We start from the raw sequence: 22,225 nt of genomic DNA on the forward strand, positions 1-22,225 counted from the left end.
GACAGTGTCAGCACCAATTCAGAAATGATTTGAGGATCTACAGCCGAGTGACACACAAATAAGTTACATTTTTGTTAATAGTTAAGGTACTTGAATGCATTTGAAGATTTAACTCCTGAGTTTACTGTCACTTTAATGCAGACAATAGCTACCAATGGCTCCACAGCAAATGTATATAGCAGAGATGGGGATGGGGACAGCTCTGTCATCCTTTACGATATATGTGTGCTGTAGGGTATTTAATTTAATAATTATTTCTAAAAAAATGTCACTTACCACACCCAACTCTCTACTCGGCCCACAAAAAGTTGTTCCAAAAAGTCTAATGTTCTAGTGAAAAAATGAGCAAATGGAATCCATATTCTAATACAGTGAAAATATTTTTAAAACCCTATATTCTATTAGATATTTAATAAAATTCTTGTTTTTACCAAAAAAAGGAAATTGGCGTGTAGCAGGAAAATAGGTTGGTAGTCTTTAAAGGAGAACTATGGGGTTAAGGCTTTTCCCCATAGTCCTCCCATCACCCTAGGCTTAGTATACCGCGAGCTACTGAGACGCCGCTGTATACCGCAAGCTGCTGCTCGCAGTATACTGAGATGCCGCAGCTGAAGCAGATCCTATCTAGAGGCAGAACCAGCTGTACCCGCCCCCTCCCCCGTCCGTTCCGCCAGTCAGCACTGGCGGATCGGAGCGGGGAGGGGGGAATCCAGCCCCTCCCCTGTCACAGCAGAGAGCCGTGACAGTATCGAGAGGTGAGTGAATGTTGGTATGTGTTCGCTCACCTCCCGATCTACTGAGCCGACCTGTGACAGTCTCATTGTCACAGGTCGGCTAGAACTATGAGGTGAGTGAAAAGCACTCACCTCATAGTTCTCTTTTAAAACAGGTCATTGCTGAGTTTTAGTAACAGCAAAATGAAAGCTCATTCATGCAAAAAGTGATTGAAAAATTTGTCACAAGTACCTAATGAGGCTGATAATGAACTGATAATTGGTCTACATATTTTTATAAGGAATTCGAGATGAGCCATTGAAGCCTAGTGACTTGTGGTTTGCTAATGTAGAGACTAAGGACCATTTTAATTACAAAAACATATATATGTAAACTCATCATAATTGGGTATATAGTGTTCTGTTAACATCTAAAACAGTATTGCACAGCGTGATTTTAGTTAGACCAGCTCAAGACACAATGTGATTAGCAGCAAAGTGCTTATAATCAGTTGTCCCTTAGTTACCTTTGAAGTGGCTTCCAGCATCTTCTTGGGTGATGCTTATTACCTGTCAGCATGAACACTTGCTGCACTTGCAGGATTACACCTTCTGTAACCCTGAAGCACAGCATTAGTCTCTTAATTTATTTGATTCATTAAAATATTCCACTTTATTAATAACTAAAGTGTTTTACATGGTATATTTTTCATACTTTGTGTGACAGACAACCATTGTCATATTTATTTCTTTTATACGACTCAAAAGTAGACAAAAAATAGGATACCCCACTTTAAAATTCTGACAATGGCAGCAATGCCTTTTGTGCAAAGAACAATGAGAGAAAAGCCTATCAGGCAAAAACTCATGTAACAAATGTGATATTTCACATAACACTGCATACACAACTTGTTACCACAAGATGGCGATCTTAGCTTACAAATTGTGAGCCCCCATTTCTTCAACAACCAATATACCGTATGTGAACATACTTCAGCAACAACCACATGAATTATTCTAAACACAACATCGTTCATATAGCTTTGTAATACAAGTGGAATTGATTTCCACTTGTAAATGGAAATATTATTATATTAATTCTATATAGTTATATATAATAGCAGAATGATATCATGAAACACTAATTTAACATGCATTTTTGTGCATTTCACCCGCTTGCAACCTATACTTTTCACCTTAGTTACCATTTCACCTTAGTTGGCCAAACATAAACACATAACGCATGATCACACATGAAAAATGCACTAAAACGTGCTTAAGCAACGCCTGAGAATTCAGACACACAGATGTAAATGGAGGCTTAGACCTACCAAGAACTATGTAGTGCCAGGGCCTGCCTGATTGTATACAATGAATGGATAGTTAGGTAGGTCCTCATATTACATAATTTTGGGTAAAACGTAAGGAGATTTTATAAAGATTGTATAGTAAGATTGTAATGTATGTGATAAGCTTTAGAATTACCAACAACCTCCTTACCATCTTATCTTGAATTGTATTGTGATTGTAATGTCTTCCTTATATTGTAAAGGCGCTATATAAATCCTGTATAATAATAATAATAATAATAACTATGTTGTGTGAGGACCTGTCTGGCTGGATATAAATTGAATGGATTGTTTGTGTAGGCCCTCATATTTCATTGTATTGTAAGATCAGTTTTGTACAATTCATCATGAATGTACTTAAGTTGTACAAACAGATTGTAAACCTTGTGGCCAACTTTATTATGAACTGTAGATCCCGTGAAAGCCTCAGTACTGTTGGATCTTATTTATGTAAGTAATTGTTGGTTTCCTTTGAACTGTCGGATCTTCTGAGTAATGTTTGAGTTTCCCAGGCACAGATTTATAATTTGGTATGTGATTACATGGATGGCAATGAGTTAAGGTATAGCATATTTCTACGTTTTAGTCCTGAGCAAAGCAAGACTTGTTTGTGGAAATTAACCTCTTAAAGTGGACCTGTTTTGTCTACACAAATACATTCCTAACATGGCACAATACAGAGTAATGGTGTTATTATTCAAAAAACTTCCATCTTTAAAAAATGTTGCAGGCAGGAAGAAACACTTCCTCGTTCTCCTCCCCTCCAGAGATCACACTATGACATTGTACCTTTACAACAACAGGAACTGATCCATGTCAAACATTTGGTAAGACAGCCAAGTACTGCTTCTGTTCTAGGCTTTACATGATTGTGTCATCCCTGGGCCACCATCTTAGTGCAGGAAGTAGATACCAACTCTGGATAATGTCTGAACAAAGATGGCTTCATCTTTCTGGAGAGAAAACCAGATGAAGGAATTTTCTGAGTACTGTGTCTGTTGTCAGAAACAATAATTAAGTGTAAGTGTTACACTCACACATTGCCTGGTATGCATGTACTTAAAAGGGAACTACACTTCCCCTTATCTTTTTTTGCTGGGTATGCAGGAAAAACAAACCCACATGCCCAGAAATCCAGTGAAGGTCTGTAGAGATTCGCCAATCTGCCCCCTGCACAGCAAGTCCCGCGCTAGTGTCCTCTTCTCTGACATCATTAGGGGGCAGCTGCCACAGAAATAATTCATATCAGATTGTTAGAGAGGAGAGGGATAGGAGTGGAAGTAGAGAAAGTTGGTAGCGTGGGTGAAGTTCCCCTTTAACAGGAAAAAAAATATCTGATCTGTTGCTAGATCAACTTTAAAGCTAAACTTCAGGTATAAAGTATTATGCACTTGTAGTGCACTCCCTTAGGAGCCACAGCGAATGTAATGGGCCTTCCAAGCCTGTCTAGGCGATGAGTAGCAACAATTGCCCCAATAGCATTAACCACCCTATGCTTGATAATGATAGAGTTGGAATCCAGACCAGAGGTATGATGCTAAAGAACTTTTATTAGAACATATGAAGTGGGAGAGAGGGTTTAGGGTTTATGACATCCATGCGAAAAATAGATAAAACAGAACTCCAGACCCACCAGTCCCTTTCAGTATTCCACAGAGAAGGTTTAATGAGCACACGCTGACACTGGGTACTTGAGCAACAGCTGAAGAGGGATGGGTGTGAGATCTTTAATAGGAGAGACACCAAACTTGCTTCTGAGGTCCATTCAAATCCAGGCACCTCCAGCAGCCAGCAACTTCCCTGGTTCTCCTCCTCAATCCATAGCAAAGGCCTCCTCCAGACTTGAGGTCTAGTGAAACATTTCCCACACTTGAGTATATCCACCCCCAGGCCTAGGCAGGCTGGACAGCACCCAGCTCTGACTGGACTCTGGGCTATCCCAGGACTGGACTGAGCACATGGCAATTTCCTTGAGTAGATATGCCCTGTCCCAGCATGCACCACTGGCTATGAGAGCCCCAGTGATTAGTGGGTGGACTGCAAACACACTCACAGTATCCCACACTGCTGCAGAGTCGCACTCCACTCAGGCAAGTACAATCGATGCTAGAACACCTGGAATTAACCAGATAAATGCCAACTATAATTCAGCCATGCTGACTACAGCTCTAGCAATCACTAAGTTTATAGTAACCATGCCACAAAAGGTGGCGGGGCTACACATTCTTACACCAGTCCAACTTGGCTTGCATATTATATACACCTAGTCAGCCTATGGGGATTCTGTAAAGTATTGTAGTAGCCAGAGATACTACAGAGCTTTACAATGATCTTACGAGTCCTTTGCATTGGAGGGGACATTACCATCCCTCGTCCAATCATAGAACACCTTGTATTCATTGGTGAAAATACTAGGCATTCTCTGAATGACCACTGTGCAGAGAAAGTGTTTGCAGAGCAGAGGGGAAGCAACTTACAACACCATACAAGATGCTTTACAGAATCCCCATGGGCCGACCAGGTATATTATATGCATGCTTGTATTCAGCTAAGGTGGACCAACCAGAGTATGCATTATACTTTATATCTGGAGTCCAGCTTTAAGCTTTAGTAGGTGGAGCCAAGAGCTTGAACTTTGAGTATACAATATGTTGATTCTTTGGCATTTTCTAAACATATTGTTTATTTGTAGGATTTGATGTACTTTGAGCAATCTTCTGACGGAATCTAAGGAAACCAAGGAATTACCAAAAAAAAGCCAAGACTGGAGTAATCTCTGGACATTAAGCATTTCCTGGATACATTTGCACAGATTATCTGACAAGATCATTTCAAAACTACTGTTTAATAAAAGTTTGAAGTAGTATGGACACTCAAGATCTTTTCTTATCAAATATCCTATTAGTCAATTAACGTTTTAGTAAACATTTGCACAAATCCAGCCAAAAATGAATTATAGATACTTCAAAGAATTCTGAACATCCAGGCTCTAAAAAACATCTATTGTAAAATGAAGAAAATAAATGTGTCATTTTCTAGAAAAGTTTAGATAAACTAAAGAAGAAGTCTGAACATTTTAGTTGTCATGGAAAGTGCATTGAACGGTAAGGTATGAGATAAATAATATGTGGTACAAAGTCTGAGCAGCAGCAGTTCGGGGTTTAGGAGATCATAGATGACTGGTCCTCTATCTTCTACTCTCATTTTATTTATATCACTAAGTAAGACTGTATGAGCATTACAGTTTATTCTTATCTGAATAATAAAAGACCAATTTTGGTGGGTTTCTTTGTCTTACAGTGTATCCTCGTTGGTTGACGGTAATAAATAAAAATAATGCCTTATATGTTTGTTTTTTATAAAGATCCGTGTATATGAGACTATCATACCATGACTTTCCAGCAGAGGGCAGTCAGCCCTCATTTACTATGATTAGGTGACCTTCGACAGCAGTATGCCTGATTTTAGAGAAGTATGGAAGCTGCTGTTGCCTAGCTCATCTCCTGAAAATGCTAGTGGCCTGGCTGTTATATTGACGCCCTGACCTCAGTACTACGGGGGGAATGATTAAAAAGTGTCTCAGGCAAACTTTGCGTCAACTTTATCTCGATTGGAATGCAGCCAATCAGCTTTATCATTTTCATTGTCTAAGCTGTGTGGAAAAAATGAAATATAGAAGCTGATTGATTGCTATGGGAAACCGCACCACTTGAGAAAGAACTTGCGCGCAGATACGTTTCATTAATTCCGCTTATGAGTCCCTGACCCAGAACAGGTATGCAGATAGAGATTTCCTAAACCATTGCATGATTGACTGTAAAGTACTAAAGTGTATGTATGGCTACTATGGCCAAAACATTTTTTTGTTTTGGATAGTATAGGTAAAGGCTAAAGCCCTGACCAGATAATTTTTTTGGTTCTGCTGTAAAGATTTCCCTTCAAGTAGTATTAAACATCCATTCTTTTTTTCAGTATTGAATGAAGACCAAACAAATATACATGGCCTAGCAAAATATTCACATTTTTTCCCAAACACTTACAGTCACCATGTGTCTGAACAGCTGGCTCCAGTCTCTCAGCTCCACTTCTCTGAACTTCCTGTCCAGTACTGGATCACAAGGAACTGAGCAGACTCCAGCAACTGTTCATCTACTAGCTTGGAGAAGGGAGGAAGGGGGGGGGGGAATGAGGAAGGGAGAGCAGCAGGGAGAGGAGTGTCTTGCCTTGATGTGTCTGTGTGTTTGTGGCAACACACAGCTTATTAGCACACACAAGGGTGGCTCCATAGGAGATAGGAGCCACCATAAAACAGGATATCATGACCAGTGCTCATGGGACCAGCTGATTCTGCAGGAAACTAAGGGGTCTATTCACGAAGCTGCCGAAGGATCTAGCCGTAGCTTTGGCCGATCCTTCGGCTGGCTTCGGCCCCAGGACCCCTTCGGTTCAGTAGAACCGAAGGGGTGCTGTACGGGCTATTCACTATAGCCCGTACAGCTCCCGAACGTGGCCGAGCGGCTCAGTCGAGCCAAACGCATATGCATCAGCTGGGCTGAGCCGCGCTGAAAGCCAAAGCTGGCCGAGCCTGCTTCTGACAGCTGGGCGGAGCCAGCCGTGATCTTACGGCTGGCTCTGGCCACTTGCAGAGAGATCAGCGTCCCTGGTTACCTGCTAACCAGGGCCACTGATCTCCAAACAGCAAACTCTCCCTGGCGCCCCGGGAGTCTCCCGCTCCCGTCCGCCAAGGTGAGAAACACTGCTGTGTCTTTTTTTTTCTTTATTCTGACACGGAGCGATGTCAGAATAGAAAAAAATATATATATTTTCTCATTGGAATGCATTGCTAGATTCCTATTGGCTATTTCAATTTGCAATAGCCAATAGTAAACTAGCATTGTACCCGCCCTCTGCTGATGGACCTGATGGGGAACTGCAGCAGAGGGCGGGTACAATGCTGGTTTACTATTGGCTATTGCAATCAGCCGTACCAGCCTGAAGTGAATAGCCGAACGGTGTTCGGCTCACTTCACTTGGGGTCGGTTGTTCACTCGGCTGCCCTCGGCAGCTTAGTGAATAGACCCGTAAAACTCTTAGGGGGTTATTCATTAAGGAGGCGAAGGATTAATCCGAAGGCAGCTGAAGCACTCAGTCGAGCCGAACGCATATGCTTACACATACAGATATGATATAGTTACAATCATTAAAGACAAAGGTACATCAGTTAATAAGTGTGTTAGCAGACCCCTTTGGTTTATTGCTTTGGAAAACAACAGAGATAGCATACATGCTGCAATTTTATGTGCTTGCCCCAATAGCACATCAGTGCAGACTGCCTATATCAGAGGTAGCCAAACTTTGGCTCTCCAGGGCAGTGAGGCCACAAATCCCATCATGCCTTTGCCTCTAGAAACCATGCCTGTGGCTGTCAGAATCTGTGCCCTATGAGACTTGTAGTTTCACCACAGCTGGAGACCCAAAGTTTGACTACCTCTGCCCTAAGGAAAAAAATGTTTTCTGTATAAGGTAATTAAATTAGGTAACATGCAAATGCAGTGCCTAACACCTCTACATACTATAGGCTTGGTTTACTAAGCTAAGTCACTAGGCATTCAGCCTCCGGCAATAGGAAGCATCCCTCTGATTTATCAAAGTGCACACAATATGCATTAAATGCACATAAAATGTCATTTTTTTTGGCCTGGCTGGATCCCTAGCATGGTTTGCTGTGAGACTGGTGTAACCTGGGAAAATCTTTTGCTAAATATCTTTTGCTAATAAAAAATGTATATACTGTATATTTTGGTACATGTTTTGTTTTATGATAAAGTGACAATAAGGTTCCGTACACATGCTATCCAGTTCTGTGCCCTGAACGCACTGGATCGCATAAACAAAGCCCCCCCCCCCCCCCCCCACCCTATTAACAAAAATTTAGCTTATTTCTGTATCACTGTAGATCGTCAATCTTGACACAAATTAGTAAACTAAACATGAGATTGTAGTACATGACGGGAGTAGGGTTGCCACCTTTTCTTCAAGTGAAACGCGAACACTCTAGCGCCGCACGCGGCAATTTTTTTTTTTAATATAGAGGAGAGGCAGCCAGGGGAGGGAATGATGACGGGTCCTCGGCAAGCACAATCTTAGGCAGCCGAATCTACCTAAAACCCGGCCCTTCCTCTGAGCTGCGTGCACCTGTAAACAGACACAGGCTGCCGGCAGCTCAGAGAAAGCGAGCTTGCAGCGGTGGCTACTTTTCAACACACACAGGGACAATGGGGAACAAAAGTAGCCATGTAGAGATGATTTGAGAATCTACAGCTGAGATACACAAATAAGATGCATTATTGGTAATAGCTAAAGGTACTTGAATGCATTTGTAAACTTTAAGGGCCGGTTCACACCACAAACTCCGCGTTCCAGTGCGTTCGGCCTCTGGAACGCACTGGAATGCAAGCCGGCCGGCTCCCTGCATTCAGGGGCGGGAGGCAGTGCATTAAAGTCAATGGCACCGCAGCCACGCCCCCACCCGCAGTGCGATCACCTGCACCCGGAACGCAGGCACATTAGTGCCTGCATTTCAGTCCAGTGCGTTCTGCAAAAATACTGCAAGCACTATTTTTGCAGATTGCACTGGAACGCGGAGTTTGTGGTGTTAACTGGACTTCACTACTGCTTTTAGTGTTACTTTAAGTGCAGGTTCCAGTGTATTCAAGACCAGACAAAACGAGACATGCAGTATTTTTCTGGTCTGCAGACTGCACTGATGGGATCAGAGGCCAGAAATAGCATAGGGATACATTGAACTGCATTTTGGGTCCGGAAACAGTCTGGTCTGAAGGTAATCTGGATGTGGTGTGAATGGCCCCTTAATTCAGTTATTATAAAAGATTGCACAATGAATATTTCACATTTCAGCCAGCATGTACAAAACGCTAGAAAAGAGCACCAGCTTTCTGGGAGATTCATTTACAGCTATAGTGTGAAATAGAACTGAGCAGGAACTGCAAAGTAAGGGTAACGACTACTCATCACAAAGAGGTTAACAGTACTTTATGGCACCCCTACCATCATAACATTGTTAATGAGTATTGCACCTTCACAGCTGCATACATTTGTATGGAAGGGTAATGACCTTTACAGGAATCTTCCAAAGGCAAATTACAGGATACCTATCAGGACTGAATCTCCCCAATGAGATGGCTTTCCACAATAGGGACATCAAGGTCCTAGCTCATGTGGCTGCTCATGTATTCAAAATAGTTCAGTATTTTCATAACTGAAGGGACTGACTGAGTTGATGACACAGAGGAAACACCATCTACAGGTGTAAAGATAATCTTTACAGTATCCATATTCAGAAGGCTTTCCTGTTTGTCGGTTGAAAATATCTTCAATCCATGTCCAATGCCACAATTTTAATTAGTGTTCAAAGCAGGGTCCAAGCATGTATGTACATGTCTCATACGCCGCCTCACTGCAGAAACCAACGCTTAAGCAAATCTGGCTGTGTAATATGGTGTCATAGATATTTCTTTTAAAGCAAACTGATGTAGAATATAAAGCTATAAATGATGCAAATACCAAGATAAAGATTAACAAATCATTAAAAGATAAAATAACAAAAACAGCTCCTGCTAAAGTTGTATATAAACGCTCAGACTTTTTTCCAATAATGAATCAAAATCAAACAAATATACATTGCCTTGCAAAGTAATACTTCACATTTTTGTCCAAGCACTTACAGCCATCATGTTTCCAAACAGCTGGCTCCAACTCTCTCAGCTCTGCTTCCCTGAGCTTCCTGTCCAGTACAAGATCACAAGGAACAGACCAGTCTCCAGGAGCTGTCCATCTACGAGCTTGGAGAAGGGAGGTGGTAAGGAGGAATGGGGAAGAGCAGAAAAGGGAAGCGGAGTGCCTTGCTGTGCCTGTGTGTTTGTGGAGACACACTCAGCTTACTAGCACACTATAGGGTCCTGCAAGGGAAAGAAGAGACCCTACAAAAGGATATCAGGGCTTAGGGGACCAGCTGATTCTGCAGGAAACTAAAAATTATATAAATAATATAGAGGAGCAGCATCCATTGTAAGTAATTTGATCAGCATTTAAAATAGCTTAAAAACCTTTTGACTTTACTACCACCTTAAGCGTCAGTCCAGAGATTTTACACACAGTACTTTTTTTTCTGCTCCTAGATGTCTTTAGTCTGATGGTCAGAATCATTCCACCAACTTCCTCTGAGCCCTGATCATCCTGGACCCACCCTAGCCTGTTATTGGGCAGAGAAAGGAGAAGCAGCACAATGATGAGTTACTTTGCTTTCTCCTCTTATCAGCATGCTTCTTTTCAGAACACAAAGTTATTGGCTCCTTGTACTGCTTCTTCCTCCCACCCTCTCTCTCTCTCCTGTGCAGGGACTGCAAAAGGCTGATACTAGGTCAAATTCAGGTATTTGCAATTGAAAATACACTTTACAATGTATCAATGACTACAGATCTGCATTTATTTGTGTATTTTATATCTACCTAGAATTCATCTTTAAGAAGAGGAAGAGAGCTTGAGGTGTTACAACAGAAAAAAATATTGTATTTATATTTCTTACACATCAACTCATTCTGATTTACATTCAGCATGTCAAAATACAGATTTTGGTTAGGAGTTGTCCACTTTCATGGTGGTGCCGTGATATATCCGCTATAAGGCAAACAAAACATCCAATATGCCAAAAAAACTCCTTTGCGTTTCAAGAACAGATGTTTTTCACATGCAATAAAAAAGACAAATAACAGAGAAGGATTTGTTCACAGCTCAATCATCAGAGCTGCTGCAGTCTCCGCTGTGTTGTGTTGCAATTATTTCTCTTTTTGTCACATTACGTACTAGCCCCATTCACACCCATAAATTTTTTAAGTCACCTTCTGTAGGCATCCATTGAAAAATGGATGCCAACGGATTTGTTGTGATTGTTTATATTTTCAACTAGCCACTGACCACCAATGCTGGGGCGGGAAAGGGGGGGGGTTAGGTTGGGTTGCATAGCCAGCCACTGACTGCCATTGTTGGGGGTCTGGGGGCTTGGTAAAGTTCCAGCCATAAACTGGCCACCAATAATGGGGGGTCATTTTTCTAGCCAACACTGACAAACAATTTTGGGGGGTTATATTTAGAACCGGACATTGACCACCAATGCTGGGAAAGGAGGGGGTCACCCCTTTGTCCAAGAAGAAGTTAATATATTAGACTGTTTCTTCCCTCCTTCCAGAAGGATATTGATATGTATTAATACCAGATATGTAAGAATATATCTTTGCAGTCTGCAACATATGATTTGACATATGATGTTATATAATATAAATAATATATCATTAATATCATATCCCGATTACTAACAAGCATCATTCACTTTAAATCACTGAAATCTCAAAACTTACAAATATGTCATATTGGAAGATCAGCCAAAATTGAAATCACCTGAGCATGCGTGGACCCAACCAATCTGGAACCAAAGGAAGGAAGATACTTACAGTATTATTGTGCATTGATTTTCCTTGTTTGTTAGTGAAGTGGTAGATCCCTAATTACCAGATCTAGTAAGGGTAGTGGTGTACTATATGTGGCTGTATAGGGACACTTTGGGTGAGAGATATCTTCATTTAAGTAGCTTACTTTCGGTATACTTCAATATATGCGACTTCTTACAATGGGGTAGTTTGGTACTTCTAATCTCCCTTGTGGTTCCTCCCTTTGGTTCTGGATTGGTCAGATCCATGCATGCACAGATGGCATAGGTGATTTTATTTTCAGGATGATCTTCCAATATGTGACAAATTTGTAAGTGTTAAAACTTCGATGATTTCAAGTATGTGATGGTTGTCCACTATCTTCACAGGATATCCATTTATATATTATATGTTGTGGACTACTATCCTCAAGTCTCTCTCAAAGAGGTGGACTATATTGCTCATGAAACATGTCGAGTATCAGATGCAACCCTATAATTTAAGAAGTCTTGGACAAAGGAATGTCTACAGTGGGCATTCATGGTGCCCACTGTAGAGCCCCATAATTTTAAACCAGGAACTCTTGAATAAAATTATGTTTGCAACATGTATTTATGACGTTGTTCTCTAAATTCTGGCCTGGCTATGATTATAGTACTTGGAAAGTTCCATATCATTTGTTTATATCTATGATCTATGATATTCTTTATGTATTCACAAAAATGTGTAGGTGCATCACAATATGCATAACATTTTGCAGAAAAATCCTTGTGTGGAGTAAAATACATATTGCCACTTGTCAAATCTGAAACATTTATGCATTATAGTCAAATAGGAATATGCGCTAATGTTTTTTACTTTAAATTAACATATATTTAGACAAAGGTGATTCAGAACAACTGATATAGGATGCAAAGTTCAAATATGTCCTAATCAGGCAAGAATTTACACCTGTAGCTGTGGGGTTTGTGGACTTTCTCAGGGCAATCTCGTTTGATGCTCCAGCAGTAGTCTGCCATCATATTTTTGTCCTATCGCCCTTGATAGTGCTGTTCCATCGTCATTAGGTCTTGATGGAAGCGCTCTCCCTGTTCATCACTAACAGCCCCAAGGTTCTCAGGGGAATTGATCAAGGTGATCATTTAGGAAATTGAGCTTGACACTCATGTTGCACCCAAGATCATGAAAAGTCAACAGCATTCGAGTAATGTGAACCTCATAGTTATCTGCCTTTTTGTTATCAAGAAAGTTTTGTATAACTGCCACATAAGACATCCATGCTGCCTTCTCCTTGTCATTCATCTCCCTGACAAATCCCTCAACACGTACAAGGGCACGAATATGAGGTCCATCAAACACACCTGCTTTGATCTTCTCGAAAGACAAAGCAGAAAAAGCAGAAACTATACATTGAAAACATTCACCATCAGTGCTTAATGTCTTCAGGAACGGTTTCATCAAGAAAATGAAGTAAATGAGATCACTCTCTATGATCCAAAAAAAGAACATTGATGTTTGTAAAAAAAAAAAAAAATAGTCTAATTAGTCTAAGATTAGGATAGATGTAAGCCTAGTTCTCAAGCTACCCCTAGTGTGAATAGCAATAGGTGTCCTTTTTATTGCGGAAATCACAAGTTTCAAATTGCATGAAAACTAAAGCATGTAGAAGAAAACCGATTTCATATTTGAAATCATCATTAAAAAAATACTTAAAATTAATTAAAAAATCTCATGCAACAGAAAATAAGAAAACATTTGTTCCCAGTGTACTCAGCCTCCTTATTAAAGAATACATGGCCCACAACATCAGTTCCTCTTTATCTGTTTCATACATGTGAGAGAAGCTAGAACTGTGTAACTATATCTGCTGAAAAATGTAATCTGTCAAGGGATTGAGCCTTGTTATTCTTTTCCTGGAAAGCAGTCCCTCTGTGACTCATGTGTACATCAGACATGAAGAACCGTATAAACAAGTAGAAGAATTAGACCTAAGGCAATAATGGGAAATACCGCAAACAAGAAACCTTCAAACTGTTGTTACACAAAACTGATTAATACACCCAATAAGCTGTACTCTATGCAGACATGCTTTCATTAATAATTATTAAATAGTCCCTGTCATCAACTTAAAAAGATTGCAGGTAAAAGCAGAAAAAAAACAAATATTTGAATTGCTTACTTGTAGTGTTTTCCTTTCCATAAACAATTTTTACTCACTTGCAGTGTGCCAACTTAAATAATTTGAGTACTCCAGGAAGAGTCAATACCCTAGCACAGCCCACTCATGCATCATAGCCCTCTCCTCTACAGGGAATGTCTAATTAACCACCTGCTGTCCGGCCGTTGTAATTAAACGGCCGGACTGCGGCTTCTTGAATGCGGGTGGGCATTTTTAAACGTCTTATTCCGCCCCGCTCGTGCCCGCCGCTAGGCGGTGCGCACGGGCGGGAAATCAGCCTGGAATGTAAACAGCCAGTGATGGCTGTCTACATACAAGCGTTCGGGCGTCTGTAGAGACGCCCGATCGCTTGTAATATGCGTGCGGGTGTGCGCCCCCTCCGTTGTAGCCGCTGCTGGCGATCCCGAGCTCCGCTGTGCCCGGTGTGAGCCCGGGACCAGCGCAGCAGCTCTGCGGCCGAAGATCAAACGGAGCTCAGTACACGAGCTCTGTTTGATCTCCTCTTCGGAATGCAGGCAGTGATGTGTATTACATCACTTCCGCATTCCTCTGTCACTCTCCGGTACAGAAACCGGAGAGAAGCTGGCGAAGCAGGTGCTTGCTTCATCAGCTTCTCTGGGGGTCACTAGGTGACATTAGGGGTCTTAAAGACCCCTGATGTCTCCATAAAGAGGATCTGTCACTGAAAATTGGCTATCACAAAGGGGGTTTGTTAGTCCCCTATGTGATAGCAATAAAGTTAAGTGGAAAAAAAAAGGTTTAAAAGAATTAGTTACAAAAAAAATATAAAAAAATGAAAAGTCACATATAAAGGTAATACAAAAATTTTTTATTTAAATGCAAACATACGTCGAGTGCGCCTAAGTGCGGTAACGACGATTGCATCCATTACGCCGCACATGTTACGTATCGCCGCGAACGTCGCAGTGAGAGCAATAATTCTAGGCCAATCAATCACTGATAACACTAAACTGATGAGCGGTAAAAGCTTTTAAAGCGTCGCCTATGGCCAATTTTGGGTATGGTAGTTTTTGCGAGTTTGCGGGCGCACGCAATTTTAAAGGTTGACATGTTTGGTGTCTATTTACCCGACGTGACCCTGACTTTTATATTTTGCCAAAAATTTGGGTAATAATTGTTTTATAGCACAAACTAGGGAAAACTATTTTTCTTCCAAAATTTTCGGTACTTTTTTTATTATATAGTAAAAGATAAAAACCACAGTGGTGATTAAATACCACCAAAAGAAAGCTCTATCTGTCCCCAAAAAAATGGTATAAAATGAATTTCAGTACAGCGTTGCATGACGCAATAAATGTCAGTCAAAGTACCGCAGGGCTGAATACTGAAAAATGGCCTAGACAGGAAGGGGGTTTAAACACCCTGGTCAGCAAGTGGTTAAAGTGTCCTGGCCAACTCCATCACCCCCACCTCCCTACATAACCCTTTATGCAGCTGCCGAGGGAAGAGCGGAGAGGTATATGATAGAGGGTCACTTGAGTGACAGCTCTATGCCTGCTGGGGCTGCTTAGTGTAGTGTGCCATGGTGATATCCCTTCAGGGGTGGGTCCATTATGGTCAGCACTCACAGCATGTCTTCAGAACATCTTGTGGACGAGAAAAGGTACTGTGAGGGACAGAGCAAGACAGGAGTTAAGTATTGCAGCTGAAGTAATTTTTTTTGTTTTAAACAGGCTGGGCCCCCACCCAAAAATAGCCAGGAATTGGGATTTAAAGTGCAGTGAGAACCAGACTTGCTCAAGGCAGCTGATATACATGTGTACAAACCTAAAACAACAATAGGCCCTGTTTACACCTGTGAGATGTGACATTGAACCTGTCATGCAGGACGTTATTAGTGCATTGCGATAGGGCAGCCTATTCATTTGAATGGGCTGCCTAACGCATTTAAATTGCAGAAGTGAATGACCTTTTTTTTTTTTATAAATTGTGTCGCACATAACGTAATGATTGACCAAAAATTAGCCGAATTAGTCTAAGGTTAGGGTAGATGTAAGCCCATGATAGGTGCATTGGGGAGCCAATAAGAAATAATGTAACATACACTCTTGCAATGCAGGAATGTGTGCAGGAACGCACGCAATTCCGCATCTTACATGTGACCAGACTTTAATTTCTGATGAGGAGTCCTTGAGAGTCATAAAATGCTGGTATGCAACAGAACCCTGTTACTATTTAAATATTTAAAATAGTTGGTGCTATCATTAAGTACGTTTTTTTAATGACCTTACAACCATCGCAAGACAAAAGTCTTGTGATGGTTGTAAGGTGTGTGGCCAGCTTTAGACTGGCACTGGGTGTGTGGAAATTCTTTAAAAAATGTTTTAAGTAAAATAGTTGAATTGCATCCAATATCAAAGCCTTTGTGCTCAAAAGATCACTGGGGTCCAGATCCATCTGTTCTTGCGTTCAGTGCTAATACCAATTGCATAGTATTGTATTTACCCTTTTTTGTGCTTTTCTAAAGAGATAATAATCTGAACTGGATCTCTCTGTCCTTTACCACAAAGGGTTATTTTAAAGAGTAAATATGAGCTTATATTACATTGCATTGTATAGCTTTTCTATATTCATGTTTTGTGCTATTTGAGCTAATATATGCAGACAGTTTTATTTGCTCCAGATTATTTTCTATAATGTACAGATTTTATTGCAACAGTATACAGTGGCAGAGGTATATGGTCTTGTTTGGTAAGACATTTATTCCATTATCAGATAAAAGTCTAAATGTCAGTATCTGTTGTCATCTATAACACTATTTTATTGTCTATGGTGAAATTAAACAAAAAATGTGTGTGAATTTGTTCTGCTTGAATACACCCTGTAAGCACAGGGTCTATTGTAAAGAATTACGCTGGCCATACTCTGCTTGAGTTTTGGCCAAGTCCTGTTGACTCGCCAACATTTATGCAGTGTGTGGTCCTGTTGGCACCACTTTGTTTGACAAAAGTTAATTTTTCAATCAGCAATCACACCTGCCGCTGTCAGAATACAATAGCCCAGCGTGCAGGTTACACCATCCAATGCACAGTGTATGGCCAGCTTTACATACCCGCAATAAAAAGTGACAAAACACGGCCTATTGGCTGCTAGCTGGCCCCTGCAGGTATTAAGCCAGCTGTAAGGGTCGAATACCTGTTTACCCCCACTACACAGAATATTTTCTCCTGCCAGCTCGTTTGCCCTGTAGTAATGTATGAGCTAGAAAGATAAGCCACAACGTGCAGCATGGGGGCATGCAGCAGCTGACAAGCAGTGACATTTCAACAAATGGGCTGCTAAAAAAAGTAAGCATGGCGCATCTCTTATTACGGGTATAGAACTCAGTACAATCCTGCCATTCATGTTTAATCTCCCCAAAAGCATACCATACAAAAGAATGTACGTACTGACCTTTATGACTAAGCCCCACATTAGGGTGAAATGAGTCAGAGAAGGAGCCAATGACCACTGGAATGTCATTGCTTGGAGGCAAATAAAGCTTGTTGAATAAGTACCAGTGGTGTGTCCTGTTTCTTTGGATTAAGAACTACTTAACCTCTTGCCGTCCGCCCGTAGTAAAAAAACGGACAGACAGCACTGACCTTTTCTGAGAGAGACATGGAGGCTACCTTTGCTGCTTCTTATTCTGCAAATGATAGTGTGATTAATTTGGAGTGCAAAGAGAGAGCACACAGAGGCTAAGCACAAATAACCTGACTTGCAGGGTGTTTACTGACAGGGTTTTAGCCCAAAGCAGTGCAGGGCAAACCAGAATGGATGGTACAAATATAAAAATTAATTGAGTCAGGGTTTTCACAATTCACAAAATAAGAATCCAAGGGTGCAATCTGGTAATGTGATGCCAACCAAGATAAAAATTCTGTCAGGGTAGCACCACAAGTCCCAGTGATCACAGTGCCCAGATAACAGCACACACCCCATACAAAACTACAAGTCCTGGCAGTCCCGAAAGCAGCATGCAACCAGTACTAAACTATACCTCTCAACTTTTTGAGATTAGAAAGAGGGACACCTTCTAGCACAATGTAGTTGGACAATGAACACACCCCAAATATAGTAAAGTCAAAGCGCTTATGAACGGATCCTGGTAATTGGGTGTTATAAGTATAAAGTTACTAGGGGTGCTGCCCCACTTCAGCCGGGGGGAACTGTAGAACTGGAATACAAAAAGGACAGAAGGGCGCCCAACCTAGTGCAGATTATTTTTTATTTTAAAAGACACCAAGGTACCGTATTTTGCAGTCTATAAGACGCTCCGGACGATAGGACGCATGGCTTCTGTGACAGAAATTATATGACAGGAATTCTGTCACAGAAGCTGCAGTTAGTGACTGCTGAGACAGGTGGCGCTGTCTCAGTAATCACACAGAGCAGACGAAGAACGTCGTTCTTCGTCTGCTCAATGGGCTCTATGGTGAGCTCCTATGGGGGATCGTGACGGGTCACAGTCCAGCAGAGGAACGGGGGACCCAGAAAACCTCGGCGGGGGGCGGACACTATCGCCGATGCCGCCGCCGCTCGATTTAATACAAGGGATCTACTTAGATCGCTTGTATTAAACGAACAGCGGCTCCCACTGTACATTCAGCTCTGCTTGTCAGGAGCAGGGCTGAATGTACAAAAATAAACTACTCGCCCGGCGCCCGAAACTGCATGTCCCGGGTGTCGGGCGATAGGTATTCGCTCCATAAGACGCAGGCACATGTTCCCCCTCCTTTTGGGGCGAAAAATACGGTAATCGCTGCCTGTTTTTAAATAATGGCCATCTCCCGCTCGTGCGCGCCGAGCTGCGCGCGAGGGGGCATGTCTGAGCGGACGTTTAAAGACGTCCGCTCAGATCTAGAGACCTCTCGGCCGGCCGTTTTTTTACAACGGCCGGCCCTGAGGTGGTTAAAATAAAAAATAATCTGCACTAGGTTGGGCGCCCTTCTGTCCTTTTTGTATAATGAACACACCCCTGCCAGGACCCCAGTTATGTGGACCATTAAGAATTTATATGACAAATTTTCGGTTAAAGCCAGAATTATTATTATTTATTTACCATTACTTTTCCTATATATTGGCTTTTTTAAAACCATAAGCAAGATATGTAAGAGATGTATTCACATGTCACTGAAAGGAAATTTGCTGTAGGAAACCCTTAATAGTCATGACACAGGGAGGGACTATGCTGTTTATTGGCCTCTATGGACCAAGATCGAAGCAGAGGGGAGCTGATTTCACTGCAGGGTTCTTACGCTACAAGATGGCACTAAAATTGGCAGAATTTCTGCCATGTAATCTGGTACCACCGCAATAGACAACAGGAACAGTTACCTAGAGGAAAGGTAAGTTTTATTGCCAGATATAGTAAGAATATTGGTTACAGAGCAATTGTGGAAATTGGATGTTCTAAAAACTCAAATGCTGTACAAATTGGAAGGTTAGGTTCCTTTCAGAGGATCTATCAGGTACACCTGTCAATTGTTCAAGGTGGATCTCTTCCGAAGCCCAATGTTATTCTATGGGCAACTGGATCTAAACGGGCGTGCCTCTGTTGACATCCGATTAACCCCAACTCCATCCAGGTCCAAAAAAATAACACAGAACAGAGTTTCATTTTGGCGGACCTGATTTTGACGAATCAGCAGTAATCTGATGTAAACAGACACATGTCCACTTACATCCGACTGCCTATTGACCTAACACGGGCCCGTACAGCTCAGTTTTTTCCTACATTACAAGATGGAGGAAAAACTGAATGGATACAGATGTCACAATAGTGACGTCTGTTCCATTCTGTTCCACTCCCCTTCTCATTGGAACAGACCGTGCCTGTGATGGGCCTTGCAGTTCAACTGATGGCTCCGGGCCCCAAACCTGCAACCTAGGCTGCTTAAATAGTTGCTGAAGAAATGAAAATGCTGTATTATTGCTACACAACACTGACTGGTAGCAACAGCTGGTCGTGAATGATAACAGAGACTTTAAAAAAGGATATCAAGTTGAATAAATTATTTCAGAGTAAAAGTTAGATAAATATATCTAAAAGCTTTATGTTCCTAAAGCTAAGCTCTAAAACAAATTAAAAACACAGCTGTTACAATTACTAGTACCCAAAAATACTGACAAACATGTTTCTACTCATTGAACTAAATTTAGGGCAAATGTTTAATAGTTGAGGCAAGGGGTGAATGAGACGTAAAATGAGTCAACTGATGCATAATAGAGGAAATAAAGTCTAAATGTTTTATGAAATCTCATATAAATGTTGGGATCCTGCCTTATGCAGTCGTGTCCCTATCTAAATTTAGTGTATTTATATTTGGGGTGTAACCAGCCTGAGCTGTAGTTCATGTTTTTCTGGGATCTGCAGTGTTACCTAGGTACAGGGGATTGATTGCTTTTGCCTGTCACTTTGAAGGAGGCTCCAGTGAGCAGCGAGGGAAGGTCAATAATATTTATTTGACCCAGTCAATTTCTGGAGAGTTATAGTCAGAGGTATGACCTAAGAGATAATACATGTTTGGGAGCACCTTTCTAGAAGTCTTGTCACGTACCTGGGTGGAGACTGAATGTAGGTAGGAGGCTTCCCTTGCACCTCGTGTCCCAAAGACTCTGGAGTTGGAAACACAAGGAACAGGGGAAGCTGAAGACAATCCAGCAACTTGGAGTCAGATAGGCTGGCTTTAAATAGGCAGATCCATCAGGAAGCAGCATCACTTCCTGTGCACCGTTTGGCATGCTTTTACGCGTCTGTTCCATGGCGCACGCATGAGCGCAAGTGCCACAGTACGGAAAACTGACCCTGCGCATGCGCAGTAGCAGGTTGATTTGACTACAGCAAAATGGCAGAGTCACAACATGCTGACTAAATTGTGTGACTTCTGTGTCCCAGTCCAAGAGAATCTAAGGCCCCAACACAGACTGATGAGGGATTAGAACTCTGTCAGGTTAGTTTTGCTACAGAAAAAAAGAATGAAGCACCACGCCATTTTTATATGTATAAAACAGACATTTTTTCCTCATATAATATTAGTTCACATGTTTTGGGAGCCTTCAAATGCCCCCTTAATAAGTGCTTTAAAGGAAAAAGGGAACGAGAGGACTCATTATGATCAGAAACAACTTATTGAAGACAATAATCCATAGGGAAGAACATTTTATGCTGGGTTTCTGCTGATCTTGAAGTTTTGCCCTTTGCCTCAAAATGTGTCCGCTGAAACCCCTTTGTGGACCTTTTGTCTATTTAGGGCTGCCTTGACACAGATATTTTACTCCTCTTTATGGACTTCCTCTATTAAAGAGGAACCGAAAACAGTATTTGGATCCACCACCTCCTATCTACAAGTTTACAAAGGTTTTATTGCTGTCTGTGTCCCTTCTTAGATTTATTATCTCTATTTGTCCTACTAACCATTGTCCCTGTGACTTAAAGTGAGGGAAGATCCAACATTTTGAGCTATAACTAGAACAGGAATAGAGGGTAAGTGTACCAATGATGAGGAAAAAATGGCTTTGGCAGAACCAAGCAAGTGACTGCAGTTTGGGGCAAAACCACAGGTTTACTTTCATGTCCAAGTATACAATTACGAACTATATCTTCAGGAGATATTTAAGCACTCACTTTCAGGGAATGTTATTCACGTCTAATTCTAATTGGCACTAATTTGATAAAATAACTTACTATTAACAAAAATATATCATATTTGTGCATCCTCAAACTATCTCTAATTTCATGCTGACACTGTCCTTCCTTCTGGAGGGTGGCTACTTTTGTTCCCCATGGTCCCCGTGTGTGTGTTGTAAAGTAGCCACCACTCCAAGCTCGCTCCCATGATGGACTACAATCTCACATTTAGTTGACTAATTTGTATTGACGTTTTAGTCCATTGCGGGAGTGAGCTTGCAGCAGTAACTGCTTTACAACACACATAAGAACCATTGGGAACAAAAGTAGCCACCCTCCAGAAGGAAGGACAGTGTCAGCACCAATTCAGAGATGATTTCAGGATCTAAAGCCGAGTGATACACAAATAAGCTACATTTATGTTAATAGTTCAGATAATTGAATGCATTTTAACCAAACTAAAATAGCATTCCCTTTGTGCCCACATATGTACCGTAGTGTGGCAGTGGTTAGCACTGCTGCTTTGCAGCGCTAGGGGCGGGTGGCCCTTGTACAAATCCAGGTCAGGACTCTATCTGCATAGAGTTTTCATGTTCTCTCTGTGCTTGTGTTGCTTTCCTTAGGGTACCCTGGTTTCCTCCCACACTCCAAAGACATGCTGGAAGGTTCATCAGTAAGCCCTCACGGGCAGGGCCCTCCTTACCATCTTGTCTTAAATTGTATTGTGACTGTAATGTCTTCCTTATATTGTAAAGCGCTGTGCAAACTATTGGCGCTATATAAATCCTGTATAATAATAATAATAATAATCAGGGAAAATCCCTCAAGTCAGGTTGCTCATAGCTACA

The 22,225-nt window shown here is 41.4% G+C and overlaps 1 protein-coding gene across 1 annotated transcript in view; it reads left to right on the forward strand.

Moving 5' to 3' along the window:
- LOC108790116 (phospholipid scramblase family member 5-like) overlaps positions 1-4,793 on the forward strand; it is a 133,447-nt gene extending 128,654 nt beyond the window's left edge. Inside the window, exon 8 of the mRNA XM_018560319.1 lies at positions 4,755-4,793. Within this exon, the coding sequence (XP_018415821.1) occupies positions 4,755-4,793 (39 nt within the window). The remainder of the gene's footprint in view (positions 1-4,754) is intronic.
- Positions 4,794-22,225: the final 17,432 nt, after the last annotated feature.

The sequence above is a fragment of the Nanorana parkeri genome, unplaced genomic scaffold, assembly GCF_000935625.1.
Source record: "Nanorana parkeri isolate BGI_ZX_2015 unplaced genomic scaffold, ASM93562v1 scaffold449, whole genome shotgun sequence".
In the NCBI taxonomy this organism is placed as follows: domain Eukaryota; kingdom Metazoa; phylum Chordata; class Amphibia; order Anura; family Dicroglossidae; genus Nanorana; species Nanorana parkeri.